Raw genomic sequence first — 17,144 nt, 5'->3', positions numbered from 1 at the left:
ACCATTGCTGGATTCAGATATGCATGTTGTGTTTGAATTTTGATTCTCTGAAAAATAAAAATCATTTAAAAAAATAGGTCAAATCATAAACAAACAAAAAATCTATTAAGAACTATAACATACCATTTATTTTTTTATATATATTTTTACCATAAATTGGCCCGAGGGTTGATTATATATACATCATAATAGACTATGAAATTGTTTTCTGAAAATAATTTTGAAATATATATCTATATCTATATCTATATCTATATGTATGTATATATGACACTTAAAACTATAAATATACATTGTAGTTGTTATACCCGATGCATTAGAATTTGTTTGAGAAAGGCTAACAATCCTATTTCTTCTATTAATATTTTGCTTCAGTTGCTCCATAACTATTGAAAGTTGAATGACTGAACTTCAGGAGTATTGTAGTAAGAACAAATATTTTCAGCCATAAAAGTATGTACTGTTTTCAAGAGTAAGTGTGTAAAATATATTGTTCACGGTAGCTTTGTTTGGCGCCAATTTTGACGGTATATGGTCACGCATGGGACTCCCTTTTATGTTATTACTTTGCATAATACAGTTATTAATTAAATATTAAAATATTGAAAAAAGGTGTAATATTTTTATATAATAATCATATCTATTTATATATAATTGTATAATAATGATATTTAATACTTAAAAATGTTAAACCAAAAATTTACCTTTGAAAAGGGATAAAACTTGAACAATTTTTCTTTATTTTGCATAATAAACAATCAAACTTCGAAATGTAATGTTCTTAAAAAATCAAATAATAAGAACAATAAAAACATTTACAAATTTAGGTAGTATCAATGTTCAATGAAGAAAGGTCATGCAATGCATGTCTAGAAGTTGTTGTGAAAAAGGGGAACTTAACTTTTAAGATATGAAAACAAATTCCTATTCCAGTGCAAAAGAACAACGTTCTACTTTAAGCATTCTCATTAATGAATTGTTGGTTGACTTTTGAAACAGGAAACCTGCAGGAAATAAATTTATTAGATTGTATATATAATAATATATATAGTAAATATTAAATATAGTAATATATCTGGACGGACATTTATCTAGGAACAATCATCTCTTAAACCACAGAAGAACGAAACAACCTCCAAAAACAGAAACATAAAGTACATCAATTTAAAAAAATATACCCTGATCTGACAACCCTATTAAGCAAAAAAAAGGAACTTTGACTAACTTTCTTTTGCACCATTGTAGAACAGCTTTTCTGTTTAACAAAAAAAAGGAATCCTTGCATTGGATATATTTGAAATAATACACAGCATGCAAGAACATGTAGTATATGTATACCGCCAAAACAGATATCCTCATTTTGTATTTACTAATTTCACTAAAACAGAACTTAAAATGATTATTATAAGCACTTTTTTTTTATGAAATGTATATACCTTAAATCTGTGAACTTAAAACATTTAAAAATGGAAACTTTAATCAATATTTAGGGTTAGGATGAAAAAAGATCCAAACTTTAATTACCTTTTCCATTCCATGGATACCTCTACAGTGCCTATGGTTACCAAGTTCTATATTGGGAAATCAAAGTAGAAGAGAAAGAGTTATTATGTCTTAAAGCTTAAGAATACAGAAATATTATATATATAAAAACATTTTTTTTATGAAATGCATGCACCTTTAATTAATATTTATAGTTAGAATGAAAAAGATCCAAGCTTTAATTACCTTTTCCGTTCTACAGCGTTTCAGTTGTATCTCCCAGAACCAAGCAAAAACATAGTAGACCATGGAGAGCAGATCTGGTATCTGATATCTGATATAATGAACAAAAAGAAGATGTTGAGACAAAGGTTGTTTCTAAAATGTAAAAAATAGATATCAGTTGGCTTATGAATGTCGAAGAAGATGAAGATGATAAGGGACAAGTGAGTTTGAACTAATATTAGGCGAACCAACTTTATGTGCTTTTCCAGAAACTTCTTCAGTCATTTTGTTAATGATCTACAGTGAAAATTGTGTTATTAAGTCATTTTGAATTTGCACTAATATTATATTTATTTATTTATTTTTATTTTTTATTTTTAATTTAACTCTGAAATTTGTACTCAGTGTGGAACTAATGATTACTTGAAAGTTTGCGAAGTCTTAAATATTACTTTATACAACTTTTTTTTATTTGAAAATAATATATATTTCCTTTCTTCGGGTATTTTAATTTTTCTTAATAATATTTTTATGCTATTCAACATTTTAACTTTTTTTTTATTGAACTTTAACATTATAATAAGTCTAGCTAAATATAAAAATTGTGAAAGTGAGGAATATAGAAATATAGAAATAGTGAAATTGAGAAGTTTAAATTTAATTTAATTAAATTAAATATAATACAAAAAAAATTACACAATTTTACAATAACTTGTAAATTACAATACATTACAATAATTTAAACTAATTTAAATTAAATAAAACGATTTCTTATACTATGTTCCCATAAGATATATACATGAAAAATGAAGTATTAAAGACCAACTTCCTTCTTTAAGTTCAACCTGTAAAAAAAATACTCCAAAATAATTAGTGCAAGTAAAAGTATAATTTATTACATTATACCAAATCAAGTCCTTGTAAATAAAAAAATGTATGTTTCTTCCAATAGAAACAGATTGTAGGCAAATTCATATTGAACTATGAAGTCACCTCCAGAAATATATAAGAAATATTTTTAAAATGAAATAGTACTCATAAAAATTTCTAAAAATTAGAAAAATGATACAGAAAAACAAACACATGTACATCAAAAGGTTTCGAGATAAAAAAAAAATAGTTAATACATCAATAACTAATAAACTAATAAACTAATAATTAATAATGAACAATATAAACATAAACATAAACAATGTATAGAAAATCCAATTAATATGCATGCATTCCACAATCTAAAACAGGCTTATGATTTTTTTAATATACTGGCAATTCTTATAGCATTGAGCATATTTAGAAATGCCAACACATTATTAATATGCTAGATAAGAAATGAAAAATTAAAAGCATATATATACATATTGAAAATATTGGAACACTAAACAACAAATACAAAGAAATAAGATGAGCTAATTAAACAGAACCACAATCAAATAAAAATAAAGAGTAAACAAAATAAACTGTTCTTGTTTCCTCAAAGTGGAAACTGGATACTTCCCAACAAAACGAAGCAATACTTGCAAAAATAAATTAACTTAAACAAACTAATATAGTTCAAAACAATAACTGATTATCCTAAGCACTAAGTCTTTTGTAGTGACATGTCATCAGTAGTAGAATCCTGATATCAGAAGAGGGCTTCTTGTTATAACATTCAAATATAATTTTGTCATCTTCACGAATATAATGAAGACGACAAAATTGTTTCCACCCACTACAGAGTGTAACGCTTCTGGAAGGAAACCTGGACTTGAAAATGGTGCATTCCACATCTTGTAGCCATCCATGTAGATTAACCTTCTCGAACTTCCCTCTACGAACATATTCAGCAAAAGGAGAAGGCAGATCCTTAAACAATAACGAAAATATTAGTTAATAATTAGTTAATAAAAGAAATAGAATATATCAATATCCATTTAAAAAGAAAGGATGGTAAACTTATCACATATCCTCCAAAGACCTGTTTTGAACTCAACTTTAAGCCAAAATGTATAAAGGGGCCATTGTTGAGCGGCAACCTCTCTTCAACTTCCTTCAGAAATTTTCTTATAATCATTTCACATAACTCCCCCATAAAAACAGTTATATTGAAGGAGTTATTACCCACATAACGAAACAATATATTGTGTTCACCTTTAAACCCATAAAAATCACTCAGACGGGACCATCCATACACAATTTGGGACAAAGTATATCTTTGTTATAATATACTATATGAATATTGCCTTGACTATCGCTGAGGGTCCATTCCTCCTCCAGTTCATTTTCAAACTCGATGGCGAATGCACGATCCACGTGTCCATTCTATCCATTTTAAAACCATAAAAATACTCAAAGAACTGAAAAAACTATGAAAAGTAAGGAATTTCAGAACCAAAAACATACCTCCCCACGAATGTTAACTGTTGTAAATAAACCTTTAGCAGAAAGTTTTACGATCTCTTCAGGAATGACAACCATGACAATGAGAAAAAGAAATATGAGGATAATGGAAGTAGGGAAGAAGTAGAGAAGAGTAATAACAATAGGTTTGTGAGTAATAAAAAGCCCTACATTACTTATATATAGGAATCATACATTTTCAGTCACAAATCCACGCTAAATTTTCTCTGAAGCAACATGTCTTTTCAGTTACTAAATTAAATAATAATAAAATAATTAAAATCTAATAATGATATTAAAATAAATTAAGAAAAAATATTCATAATTAATAAATAAATAAATAAATAATATTAAAGTAAAGAAAAATAAATATGAAAAGACAAAACTTTAAAAAGCATAGTAGGTGAGTTGTTACCTGTTATTATTCTTTGACGTTTTCATTTTACATTGCCTATTATAACAGGGTTTTTTCAGTTTAAATAAGTTATTAACAAAATAATAAATAATAATTAATAAAAATACAACTATTTCAATAGATAAATAAAAAGAATATTAATGATACGTATAATTAATTAGCATTATATAATAATAAATTAAAATAGTGAACATAAACTGTATTATATATATATATATATATATTATAACTAAATAAATAAATAAATATATACATAAGTATAAAATAAATATAATATAAAATATATTAAACATAATAAATAATATATTATATATGTTATATATTATTATTAATATATCATTATATATATATACATATATTTAAATTAAATACTTAAACCCTAACCTCTAACATTAAATAACATACCTGTAATTAAAATTTAAAATTGAAAATATAATTTCATATTGAATTTAAAATATAATATTCTTAACTTCTGTAATTATTACTTCTATCCGTAATTTTTAATTAATTAGTCTTGGAAGATGAAATGAATACGTTGAAAAAAGTGTAAAAGATACTGAAGGGACAGTTTATGCAAAAATAAAAATTTAAAAATGAAGTGATCCATTAATTGCTCTGACACGTAGTTAATGCTATCCTCTATATCCGTTTGAATCCTTGAAGGTTGAGTGTAAGAGGAATTTTTTTTTAAAAAAATCTTTCTCGTAAGGAAAAACATATCATTACACAAAGATTTTTTTTATCACATACTAAGATATTAGGTATAAAAAATGAATTGACGAAAACACAATAACTGTAATAAAGGAAAACAATACCTGTAATAAAGGAAAAAAAATACTTGGGAAAGGAAAACAATATTTCAATAACCTTCACAAAAAAACACAAATTATAATTAATAAAATATTATATAATTCTATATAAATTTATGAATTAAAGAAAAAGTAAAAGTTGAGGGACTTACCATTACGATTCTGATATTTAATGAAAGAACCATTGTTACAAAATAGAGTTACAAAAAGTATGCAATAATATGAATTACACAAAAACAAACTCATTAAATAAATTAAAATGTAGACATAAAATTGAAAAAAAAACAAAATATAATAACTTCAAAATGAACTATAAAGTCAGTACGTAACTCAAAGATAATGTCAACATATGAAACCAACAATATTACATAAAGAGATTTAAAAATAGAATTGTACTAATACATCATAATATGTTCTACATAGAAATTAAAAAAAGTCTACAATACATGAAAATAGATCATTCAAGTTACAAAACGTTAGAGAAACAGTATGAAATTATACTACTCCCTTTTCGATCTTGATATTTTTCCTTAATATCCTCAGTGGGATATCATCATCAGGTGTGTGAGCAGGTGAAGCAAAATCTCTTGTAACCCGTGGAGCAACAAATTCAGTAGCAGTACATAACACACTATCGCTGCCTAAATCAATAGTTTTAGATTGTAATTCAGCAGCTTCAGTGGAGAATTTATTAAATAAATCCTGTGATGATAGCAAAACATATTAGTAAGATTAATTTATTCACTTTTTTAAGTTAATACTTTAAATGATAATTACCTGAGAAAGTGGTACAGAAGACTCATCCTGTTGGACATCTTTAATAGTACACAGTCTTTTCTTCTGAGAATGAAGTTCCTTCACAAAATGATAACTAAATTAAATTAAGTAAAAACAGTATAAATAACCAATTTAAGGGTAAAATGTAAGTAAGAATACACTCAAATTAGGAAACATACCACATTTTCAACACGACCTTCACAAAACCTTTTGTACCGTCCCGTATCAGGGCGTTGACTAAGTCAAGTGATAAGTGTCTAATTTCAGTAATATTTCATATTAAAATATAGGCACTTATGAGGATTTATTGCTAATTTACATATAAAATAATCCCTAATTTATGAATTTATACCTTTTTACATTTTTTATGATCTTTATTTGAATAAGAGTATTTTATTCCCAAAGTTGGTGTTAATTGCAGATTTCTAAGGAAGATTGGAGATTTGGATTAAAGATGAATGATTTGAGCTAAAAAGATAAAGATAGAAGGTCCCAGAATGGAAAAGATGCAAAGAAAGATTGGGCCTTTTTTTTATGTTTTATCATTTAGCCCATTAGCGCGACACAATAAACAACCTAACCCTAGAAAACTAGGATAAATAGAGGGCTAGAGGCTCAACCTTAGGGTGCTAGATTGAGAGGAAAACACCATAGAGTGAATTGTAACCCAATTGGGAGAATGGAAGGTGATAGAAGTATGCGTGGCTAATTCTACCCTTTGGGATTGGGAGTAATCTGCTCAAACTCTTATGTATTGAGGTGATATTTTATATATTAATATTCAGTTCTTGATTGATTATTGGTATTGTTGTTTTACTTTTAATTCTCCGTGACAAATTGAGAATCTTAAATCTGACCGGGAGGTATTTTTAGGATTCGGACCTAAACAACAATACTTAACATATTTGAGTGTTAGGAATAGACTTGAAATGTTAATTGCTATTAAACGTCTGAGCTTCGTTCTAAGTTGTTCTTATAAGTATGCGAGGGATCGATAGTTAGGGAACATTCTTAAGGATTTTATATGCGAGGAATCGATATAAATGATTTTTATACGGGCATCAATTTCAATTAAAGAACTTAATATTAACATGCTAATCAAAATACATGAGAGTGAGAGAGATGAAACTTAATCCCAATTTTTCCAATTGAAGCAACTAATTCTTTGTTTGTTTTCTTATTGATCAATGCCAACATAATCACTTCACACTCTTTTTTATTGTTCTGTTGTTATATTTAGCGAATATTGTACTCAATGATTCACTGTTCTTTGTGGGATCGATATCCGTCCTTAGGGACAATTATTACTTCTGACAAACGCGGTGCACTTGCCGTAAAAAGTCATCATCAAGGTCAAAGTCAACGACTGGAAAGTCAAAGTCAGCTCGAGGTGTCGCCCAGATGTAGAGACGCCAAGAGGAGGCGTCGCCTAGGCGAAGGCGTCGCCTAGGTGAAGGCGTCGCCTAGGTGAAGGCGTCGCCCAGGTGAGGGCGTCGCCAGATTAAACAGGGTAAAAGCAAGGCAATCACGGTGTGGTTCCCCGATACCCATGGGTAGGAAAGACCATGGAGGGAGCGACGCCGTGGGAAAGCCTCAGGACCCGATATCTCGGGAAAGTGATAAAGAGAAGGAAAATGTGGCTTCAAGGCCATAGTGATAGTACCAGTAAAGGGCAGCCTGACTCGTGAAGTACCCCTGCCGCCCCAGAGACGCCTTCGGGACAGATACGACCCAAGAGGAAGGTCACGCCCAGGATAACCGGGTGCAGGGTGCGAGAGGAAGGCAGATACGCTCTCAGAGTAAGTGGCTAGATACTTGGGGGCATGAGTTGGCACCCAAAAAGCCACCCCTAGCGCAGTAGCACTCCCAAGCAGGAGGGCTCACACGTAGAGACGTCCCCAGGTGGGCAGAAACGCCCCCAGATGGGGTCATGGCGTCGTGAGGCCCTCCACGTGTACGACAGCCATGCCAGAATAGAAACACCCTCTAGTCAGGTGCCAGGTAATTAAAGATATTCAATACAGTTTCCCTTTCGAGCATTCAGGTACTATTAGGGCTCCCGAGCGTTTCAACGTCTTAAATGCGCTACGTTTCGTAATTAAGCGCTTTAATGAGTGCGTTACGTTTGAGATTAAAAGCGCTTTAAGGCGCTTTAAATGCTGGGGCAGTTTAAATAGCGCTGGGAATGTCGGAAAAAGGGTTGGAACCTTCGACAAATTTAGGAGAAACTCTCTGGTTGCTTGCCCGTGCTTGAGGATTACGTACAAGTGACTGGAGAATATTTTTGCCTGAAGGGGACAACACACACACACACATATACACAGTTCCTTTGCCACCCTTCAGAGTGCCACACGCGGTGCTCAGATACGTGGGTGGACAGTTTTCTTGGTGTTTCTTGCTGGCTGACTTGAGCGTCGGAGTGCAAACGGCCGCTAGGGCGCCACTTTGCCCTCTTTTTGCAGGGAATTTGCAGGCATTCAGTGGGAAGGAGTCCTTAGCTGACGATTGAGGCCACGCACGAAGACGTCCCGGTCAACAGGACGGAACACCTTTGTTTAGTACTATCATCAATACAAACTTTTTTGACACGAAATGATTGATCAAACCTAAGAGATTGATCTTTAACACAACCAACTTTAAACAACACAACTTTGTTAATCAAAAGATCAAAGTCTTTTGGTAGTACACTAGAATCACCATTCTAAATATTAAAAAAAAATATCAGTTAATATAATAACCTTTTCTTATATGCATAAATAAACAAATGCATGGTTCAATAATTTACCTTATCATGAGTTTCAAATAATTCGGTGCAAGATTTATTGATAAGTGTAGTGGCATCCCTGTCAAATAGAACGAAAGTCGTGGAATCCGTTTCATCAATCACTCGCAGCTTCAGCTTATACCTGAAATATAAAATACATAAAGGTTAACAAATTTTATCTATAATTTAACGAATATAATTAATAGTTAATTATTAACAAATTATTAATTAAAATTAGTAAAAAATAATTAATATAATAATATAATAAGTAATAAGTATTAAGAAATATGTAATATGTAATTAAAAATAAATTCAAGCAAGTACAAACACTACCTCTGTTGGACTTTGATAACATGTTTGTTACATTTCTCACAAAAAAACATTTTGGAATCAGGGTAAACAACTTTACCGCATAAGCAAGCTCTGTACCACCAATTGACATCAGCCACAATATGTTTTATTGTAGCTAAGATAACAAAAGTGCTTTCCTGTAAAAAGAAAAAAAAATGATCTTAAAATATTAATAATCCATTTCAATAAACTGTTAAAAAATATTAGTAATACCTCTTTGCAATCTTTTGGGCCTTGAATAGTATTTCTATGAATGAAGCTGATGAATTCATCCTCAACATTCTGTTTTCCAGAGTCACACAATTGACTGAGTCCCTGTGTAGGAGAATCTGTACTTTCAATCATCCTACACATGTAAAAGTTGTAGTTAGAAAGGTTCATACATTTTAATTATCGAAAAATAATATATTAAACTAACATTTTCTTGAGTTCGGTTGCATCTTTGGACTTATCATTATATATTATTTTCGTACAGTCCAAGCATTTTTGTATAAAAACCTTGTCTACATTAAAATATAATGTAAATAAAATAATCAAATAAAAAAATTTAAATAAATTAGAAATTCATCACTTCACATACCTTTGAAAATTTTTACTTTAGCAAAATGCACACTGATGACAATATTTTCCAGCTCTCCAGATGACAGAAATGCATTGAGCTCATCAACATAGTTACCAAATAAAGTACACTCAATATGGTAGCTGTTGTAAGTTAAAATTACAATTGTAAGAACAAATATTTTGGATTCGTTATGGTACAAAATATTAGCTTACCCATCAGCTTCAATAGAAATCACATTTAACTTAATTGTTGACCCTGATCTATTCAGCTCTCTTTCAGTTCCCATACCAGTTAATATTCCAATAACATCTGTAAAAACATATTCATTTAAAAACATGTCCAAAGAAATCTGTTCAAGTAAAAGAATATTACTAACCGACTAAGTAGTCTGTATCAAAACCAGGCGCCTTTAACACAAAAATTGGTGTGTAATGAGGTTTTGGACATGAGACCAGATCATTACCAACAGAGGTTACTTTGGTTCCAAACTGAAAATTGATTTTGTATTGGTGACAGGTAGTGCGATAAGATCCTGAATTAGTAGACACACTAAAGAAATTGAAGGAATAAACTTTATCCTCAAAAATATCATTTTGAAATTTATAAATTAGAGTTCTTCTAACGGAAACATGAATTCTATCACCCTAAAAGATAGCAACAAACATTAAGCATGATTAATAAAAATTACATTAAACTGTAATACAAAAAAAAATATGAAAGAAAATGATAAAGTATTTTACATCTTTGTCTTGTATGACCATTTCCATGGAGAATGGAAACTTTGTTTTCATAAAATCAGAAACAAACCACAAACATATAACCCTTGCTATCAGGATCCAATTTTCACTTTGTGGATTAACATCTTTCACACAATTTGTATTTTGTCTTGACACAGACATTATAAGGGTGACCTTTGAGTAAAAGGAAAATGTAGAATGCAATGGTCAATGTGAAACACAAAAATACCCATATACGTATATATATACTGAGGAGGTGATACAGAATTATTTTCAAAAATATCAAAAAAACAAATTTACAATATCCGCAATCGACCTAGGACTTTCGCAGAATTACGGCGTAGGGCGGTGGAGCATATCGCTTCGGAAGGGGAGGTATGTGTGAAGCGCACTAGTACCGTGCCCTCACGCCCAAGGGGACCGGCGCGAGTTCAACCCGTCAGAGTCAATGAGACCACGACGGGGAGAAAGAAGCCAGAGGCGAGACGCCCCTACGAGGCCAGAAAGCCCCAGCCTCGGGGCCCCGCAGGAGGCGAACGCCCCACCAGAGAAAGAGCAAGACCGGCGAGGTACAACTTTGTAGTCGAGTTGAAGGATTTGATCGCCGTGCCCAACATAGCCGAGAGGCTGAGGCGACCGGCGAAGACCGACAAGGTGCTAGGGCCCCGTAAAGACTCTTGGTGCGAATTTCACGAGGTTTTCGGGCACCAAATTGATAATTGCCTGTCGTTGGGCTACCAGCTAGATGAGCTGGTGAGGACTGGGTTTTTGAAAGATTATGTCGCAGAGTCCACCACGACCGCCACCCTGCCGTCGCCGGCGGATGAGCCAGCACACGAGATGCCTGTGCTTGGCGAGGTCCACACCATTGCTGGAGGTTTTTCCGGCGGAGGACCCACCGCCTCCCAGCGGAAGAAATACGCGAGGGGGGTAAATTCAATCGAAGAGAGGCTCTCGGGGGAGCCCTGGGAGTCAGATATTGTGTTCACAAGAAGGGATCTCCGAGATGTGGTGCTCCATGACAACGATCCCGTTGTCATCTCGGTCGTCACGGCTGGAAGAAAGGTCCACCGAGTGCTTGTTGATTAAGGAAGCTCGGCAGACGTCATGTTTCTGTCGACTTTTAATAAGTTACGGCTGTCCCCCGATCTACTGAGTCCCTATACGGGATGTTTGTATGGGTTCGGGGATAACCAGATAGAGGTCCGGGGGTACCTGGAGTTGAGGACTACGTTCACGGACGGAGAGGCCTCCCGAACAGAGAGCATTCGGTACCTCGTCGTTAACGCCAATTCTGCTTATAACATTTTGCTGGGCAGACCGGCGCTAAACCGTCTGAGTGCAATATCCTCCACCCGGCACATGAAGATGAAGCTACCGGACCTCAGTGGCCGGGTGATAGTCATCAGATCAGACCAAGAGGAGGCAAGAAAATGCTACGAAAACAGCCTGAAGACGAAGAGAGGCGTTTTCATGGTGTACGAGCGTCCACCGAGCGCGGACGCAACGATGATCGAGGCGACGGCCGCTGGGCAGACCCCCGAAGAGGCCATAGCAGAAAGAGCGACGCCCGAAGCAGATGCGCCAATGGAGGAAGCACACGTGGAGGAGGCGGCGCCCGTAGAAGAAGCGGCGCCCGCCGATGATGATAATAGGGAGCAACCCGCGACCAACATCCTAGAGAGGGAGATTGACGGCAAAGCTTTCAAGTTAGGAAGCTCGCTAAACCCAGAAGAACGGGAAGGGGTGGCGGAAGTGATTTCGCGCCACATGGATGCCTTCGCGTGGTCCGCCTCGGACATGCCGGGCATCGACCCCGATTTTCTGTGCCACCACCTCAGCATGGACGCCACGGTTCGCCCCGTGCGTCAGAGAAGGAGGAAATTCAATGAGGAGCGACAACAGGTGGTGAAAGACGAGACGCAGAAGCTGCTGAGTGCTGGCCACATTAGGGAGATTCAGTACCCTGAATGGCTCGCCAATGTCGTTCTGGTGAAGAAGGCAAACGGGAAATGGAGAATGTGCGTTGACTTCACGGACCTGAATAAGGCGTGCCCGAAGGATTCCTATCCGCTGCCCAACATTGACGCCCTAGTGGACAGCGCGTCTGGCAGCAAAGTGTTAAGCTTCCTGGACGCCTTCTCAGGTTATAACCAAATCAAGATGCACCCCAGGGACGAGAGCAAAACTGCGTTCATGACTGAAACATGCAGTTATTGCTATAAGGTGATGCCTTTCGGACTCAAAAATGCGGGCGCCACGTACCAGAGGTTAATGGATAAGGTCTTGGCGCCAATGCTCAGAAGGAATGTATACGCCTATGTGGACGACATGGTGGTGGCGTCGCAGAACAGGATGCAGCACATGGCAGACTTGGAGGAATTGTTTAACACGATATCCAAGTACCGCCTCAAGTTGAACCCCGAGAAGTGTGTTTTTGGGGTAGAGGCCGGTAAATTCTTGGGTTTTCTGCTCACCGAGAGGGGTATAGAGGCGAACCCAGACAAATGTGCGGCCATTATTGCCATGCGGAGCCCGACATCGGTAAAGGAGGTTCAACAGTTGACAGGGCGGATGGCGGCGCTCTCGAGGTTTGTTTCCGCTGGAGGAGAAAAGGGGCACCCGTACTTCCAGTGCCTCAAGAGAAACAGTCGCTTTGCATGGACTGAGGAATGCGAAGCGACTTTCGTTAAACTGAAGGAGTACCTGGCGACGCCTCCGATTCTCTGCAAACCGGTAACGGGCGTGCCCCTCCGTTTGTATTTTACTGTAACAGATAGGGCCATCAGTTCTGTGTTGGTACAAGAGCAGAGCCAGAGTCAGAAGCCCATCTACTTTGTAAGCAAAGCCTTACAGGGAGCCGAGACAAGGTACCAGGCGCTGGAGAAGGCGGCACTGGCGGTAGTGTTCTCGGCTAGGAGGCTCCGCCATTACTTTCACAGTTTCACGGTGGTGGTAATGACCAACCTCCCCATACAGAAGGTGCTGCAGAAGCCCAATGTGGCAGGAAGAATGGTACGCTGGGCTGTGGAACTGTCGGAATTCGACATACAGTACGAGCCTAGAGGATCCATTAAAGGGCAGGTGTATGCTGATTTTGTAGCAGAACTTTCGCCCGGAGGTGAGCAAGAAGTGGAAGCGGGTTCACAGTGGCTGCTCTCGGTCGATGGTTCCTCAAACCAGCAAGGGAGTGGTGCAGGAATAGTGCTGGAAGGACCCGACGGCATACTAATCGAGCAGGCCTTGCGTTTTGCCTTCAAGGCAAGTAACAACCAAGCAGAATACGAAGCCTTGATTGCAGGAATGCTCTTGGCCAAAGAGATGGGCGCACAGAACCTCCTGGTGAAGAGCGACTCCCAGTTGGTCACGGGGCAGGTGTCGGGTGGGTTCCAGGCGAAGGACCCACAGATGGCGGCGTATCTCAAATACGTCCAGTTGTTGAGAGGGGCGTTCAACGCTCTTGAGTTGATACACGTCCCGAGGGAGCAGAATGCCAGAGCTGACCTGCTTGCAAAGCTGGCCAGCTCAGGCAAGGGGGGTAGACAGAGGACAGTGATCCAGGAGACCCTCAAAGCTCCGCGTCGATTCGTGGAAGACAACAGGGTGGATGTCCTCCAGATTTATGCATCAAGGGGAAGGCCGAGGAATCATTCCTCATTAACCCAAGATACGCAGAGGGCGCCCCGCATCAGTATGTACGCGGGTGTGTCTGAGGAAGAGCAGATGTAGGTTTGTGTCCTGTCCACGGGAGACACCTGGATGACGCCCTATAAACGGTACCTGGCGGATGGGGCCCTTCCAGTGGACCCTGAAGAGGGTATGAAAATCAAAAGGAACGCCGTAAGATATACCTTGGTGGATGGGGTGTTGTTCAGGCACGGTTTCGCTCACCCTATCCTAACATGCGTCAGTGGCGATGAGTGCACCAGGATAATGGCAGAGCTACACGAAGGCATCTGCGGAAGCCATGTAGGAGGAAGATCCTTAGCCTCCAAGGTAATACGCGCAGATTTCTTCTGGCCAACAGTGAAAGAAGATTGCGCACGGCACGCCCAACGGTGTAGGCAATGCCAAAAGCATGCCGACTGGCACAAGGCGCCGCCTGAAGAGTTGCGGTCCATATACAGCCCGTGGCCTTTCCACACATGGGGTATTGACATCCTGGGCCCTTTCCCACTGGCAATCAGGCAGATGAAGTATCTGATTGTCGCCATCGAATACTTCACTAAGTGGATAGAGGCAGAACCCGTGGCACAAATCACTGCGCATAAGGTACAGCATTTTGTGTGGAGAAACATCGTGTGTCGCTTTGGCGTACCCAGGCGCCTGATATCTGACAACGGGACCCAGTTCGCCAGTCAGCAGTTGAGAAATCTGTGCGCTGAAGTGAGAATCAAGCAAGTGTTCGCGTCGGTCGAACACCCCCAGACCAATGGACAAGTAGAGTCAGCAAACAGAGTTCTGCTGAGGGGGTTAAAAAGAAGGTTAGAGAAGGCCAAAGGGGCGTGGGCGGAAGAGGTGCCAAGGATTGTGTGGGCATACCACACCACGCCCCAATCCTCTACTATGGAGACGCCGTTCAGTTTGGTGTACGGGTCGGACGCGATGATTCCAGTAGAAATACACGAAAGCTCACCGCGTTTTCAAAACTTTGTGGTGGAGGAGTCTAACGAGGAGAGACGGGTAAACCTAGATCTACTAGAAGAGGTCAGGGAAGAAGCTAGAATAAAAGCAGAAGCGATGAAGAGAAGAGTGGAGCGACAATATAGCTCTAAAGTAAAGCCACGACAGTTTCAGGTGGGCGACCTGGTGATGAGGAAAGCTCACCCTTACGAGTTGGAGAATAAGCTGTCTCCCAAGTGGACCGGGCCCTTCAGAGTTACTGAGGCTAAGGGCAACGGTTCGTACAACCTGGAGACTTTAGATGGGGGCCCTATCCCGCGCAGTTGGAATGCAGCCAACTTAAAATTTTATTTCAGTTGATTTATGTAAGCAGCATGTAACAGTTTAGTTGAAGGGGACGCTCTTTTTCCCTTTTGGGGGTTTTTTAATGAGGTCACCCTAATGAATGGAATAACCAGTTGAGAAAAAGAAGTGCTTTGGTTTTCAGCCATCATTTTCCCTTGTTAGAAGTAATGTGATGCGCCGCCTAGGCCATGGCGTCGCCAAGGAAGAAGGCGTCGCCTAGGCCTTGGCGTCGCCCAGAAAGAAGGCGTCGCCCAAGTAAAAGCATGCATCGTTGGCAGAACGAGACGAAAGGAAGTCGCGCGGTATATGAGGCATATGAAAAGTAAAGTGGCATTGTAAAGAGTTATGATATTGGAAAATTGTTGTTACAAGCAATGTTCAGTACAAAATGCAAAAACACAAACAAGCCACTTCTCAGCGCTCATCAGAGTCATCACTGGAGGAAGGCGAAGCCCCTTTCCCAGCCCGCAGCGCTCGAGTAAGTCGTGTCCTCTTTTCTTGGCTTATTTTCGAACCTGCACAAAGGGAACAGATGTATTAGAGACACAGTGAAGAAAGACAGGCACATTTAGAAAGTAACGAAGGCCGAAGTTGCCTAAGGCAGTGGTTCTTACTTATGTACTTCTCAAGAGTCCTAGCGTTGAACTCCAAGCTGATCACCGTAGCAGAGTCAAAACCTCCCGCCTCAGCAAGAATCCGGCAAGCTATTTGATCACTTGGAGCCAGATTCTTGAGGGGTTTGGCTTTGAGGACCTTTTCCTCTCTCACCCAGTACTACGGAAACCCATCGAGGGCGTCGGGAACAAGATCAGTACAGCAGATCTTGAAGAACCGGCCTTTCCACCCCGTGAACGAGCTTTGGAAGGGCGTGAAGAGAACTCTTCCGGGTACATTGCTGAGAGTTACCCAGAGGTTGTGTCTCTGTCTCTTCACCTCAAAAAAGTGAAGAAAGAGGTCGACCGAGGGTGCACAACCCAGAAACCCAAAGAGGACATCGAAGGCCTTGACAAAGGCCCAGCTGTTGGGGTATAGCTGGGCTGGAGCCACGTTGATCTCCGTCAGCAGTTCCTTCTCGAACCAGGAGAAGGGTAAGCGCACCCCGATGGTCTTGAACACCACCTGGTAAAAGTAAAAGAAAGGGACCCCGTTGTTGGCCCGTTCGTCGCCACACACTGGCTCCCCCAGAGTGCATGGGAGCACAGCGATGTCGTCGTCGTGCCTCCTCGCGAAGGCCCGGTGGTCGTAAGAACACAACTCCCATTTGTGTTCTCGTACGGCCCTGGTGGAGAGCAAGCATGAACACTCATCAAGAAGTTCGCTCGAGGCCCAAGGGTACAAGTCTTTGGGACGGACCCTGGGGGAAGCATCGTGAGAAGACATTCTTTAGCAAGATCAGGATGGCTAGAAATGCAAGGGTTGAGCGAGGGGAGCGAAGGTTAGAACAGCCCTTTGACAGAGAAGAAAGGGTGCAAGAAGAAAGAACGCAAGTAGGTTATGAGAAGTGAGAAAAGATGAAGATAGTTCCAGAGCTTGAAGAATTAAATAAAGCGGTTAGAGCGCCAAACGACGTGAATGGATGCACCGCACGATTGATACACGTGGTGGAAGATGAAAGGATGATGCTGGCACCTCTGGTTTAAATCAGAAAATGTCCCGTCAACAGAATATCCAGTGG

The 17,144-nt window shown here is 38.5% G+C and overlaps 1 protein-coding gene across 1 annotated transcript; it reads right to left on the bottom strand.

Moving 5' to 3' along the window:
- Positions 1-5,805: 5,805 nt before the first annotated feature.
- LOC137833459 (uncharacterized) lies at positions 5,806-10,663 on the bottom strand. The gene is made up of 11 exons (XM_068641807.1): positions 10,505-10,663; positions 10,217-10,408; positions 9,977-10,113; positions 9,799-9,904; positions 9,701-9,705; positions 9,416-9,548; positions 9,185-9,339; positions 8,873-8,993; positions 8,666-8,788; positions 6,088-6,165; positions 5,806-6,012 (listed from the first exon to the last, which is right to left on the bottom strand). Exons 1-11 carry the CDS (start codon positions 10,661-10,663, stop codon positions 5,806-5,808), a joined length of 1,416 nt encoding a protein of 471 aa, XP_068497908.1.
- Between the last annotated feature and the right edge of the window lie 6,481 nt (positions 10,664-17,144).

The sequence above is a fragment of the Phaseolus vulgaris genome, chromosome 6 (genome assembly GCF_000499845.2).
Source record: "Phaseolus vulgaris cultivar G19833 chromosome 6, P. vulgaris v2.0, whole genome shotgun sequence".
Classification (NCBI taxonomy): domain Eukaryota; kingdom Viridiplantae; phylum Streptophyta; class Magnoliopsida; order Fabales; family Fabaceae; genus Phaseolus; species Phaseolus vulgaris.
Note: the sequence above shows the minus strand (reverse complement) of the source record. Positions and strands in the feature narration are given on the sequence as shown.

What these genes read in the sequence shown, in the direction of transcription:
- LOC137833459 (XM_068641807.1), bottom strand. Translation starts at nt 10,663, where the DNA reads ATGTCTGTGTCAAGACAAAATACAAATTGTGTGAAAGATGTTAATCCA. An exon ending in ATTTCTATTGAAGCTGATGG is followed by an intron (nt 9,905 to 9,976) that starts GTAAGCTAATAT and finishes AACTTACAACAG; the next exon opens with CTACCATATTGAGTGTACTT. An exon ending in CTTCTGTACCACTTTCTCAG is followed by an intron (nt 6,013 to 6,087) that starts GTAATTATCATT and finishes CTATCATCACAG; the next exon opens with GATTTATTTAATAAATTCTC.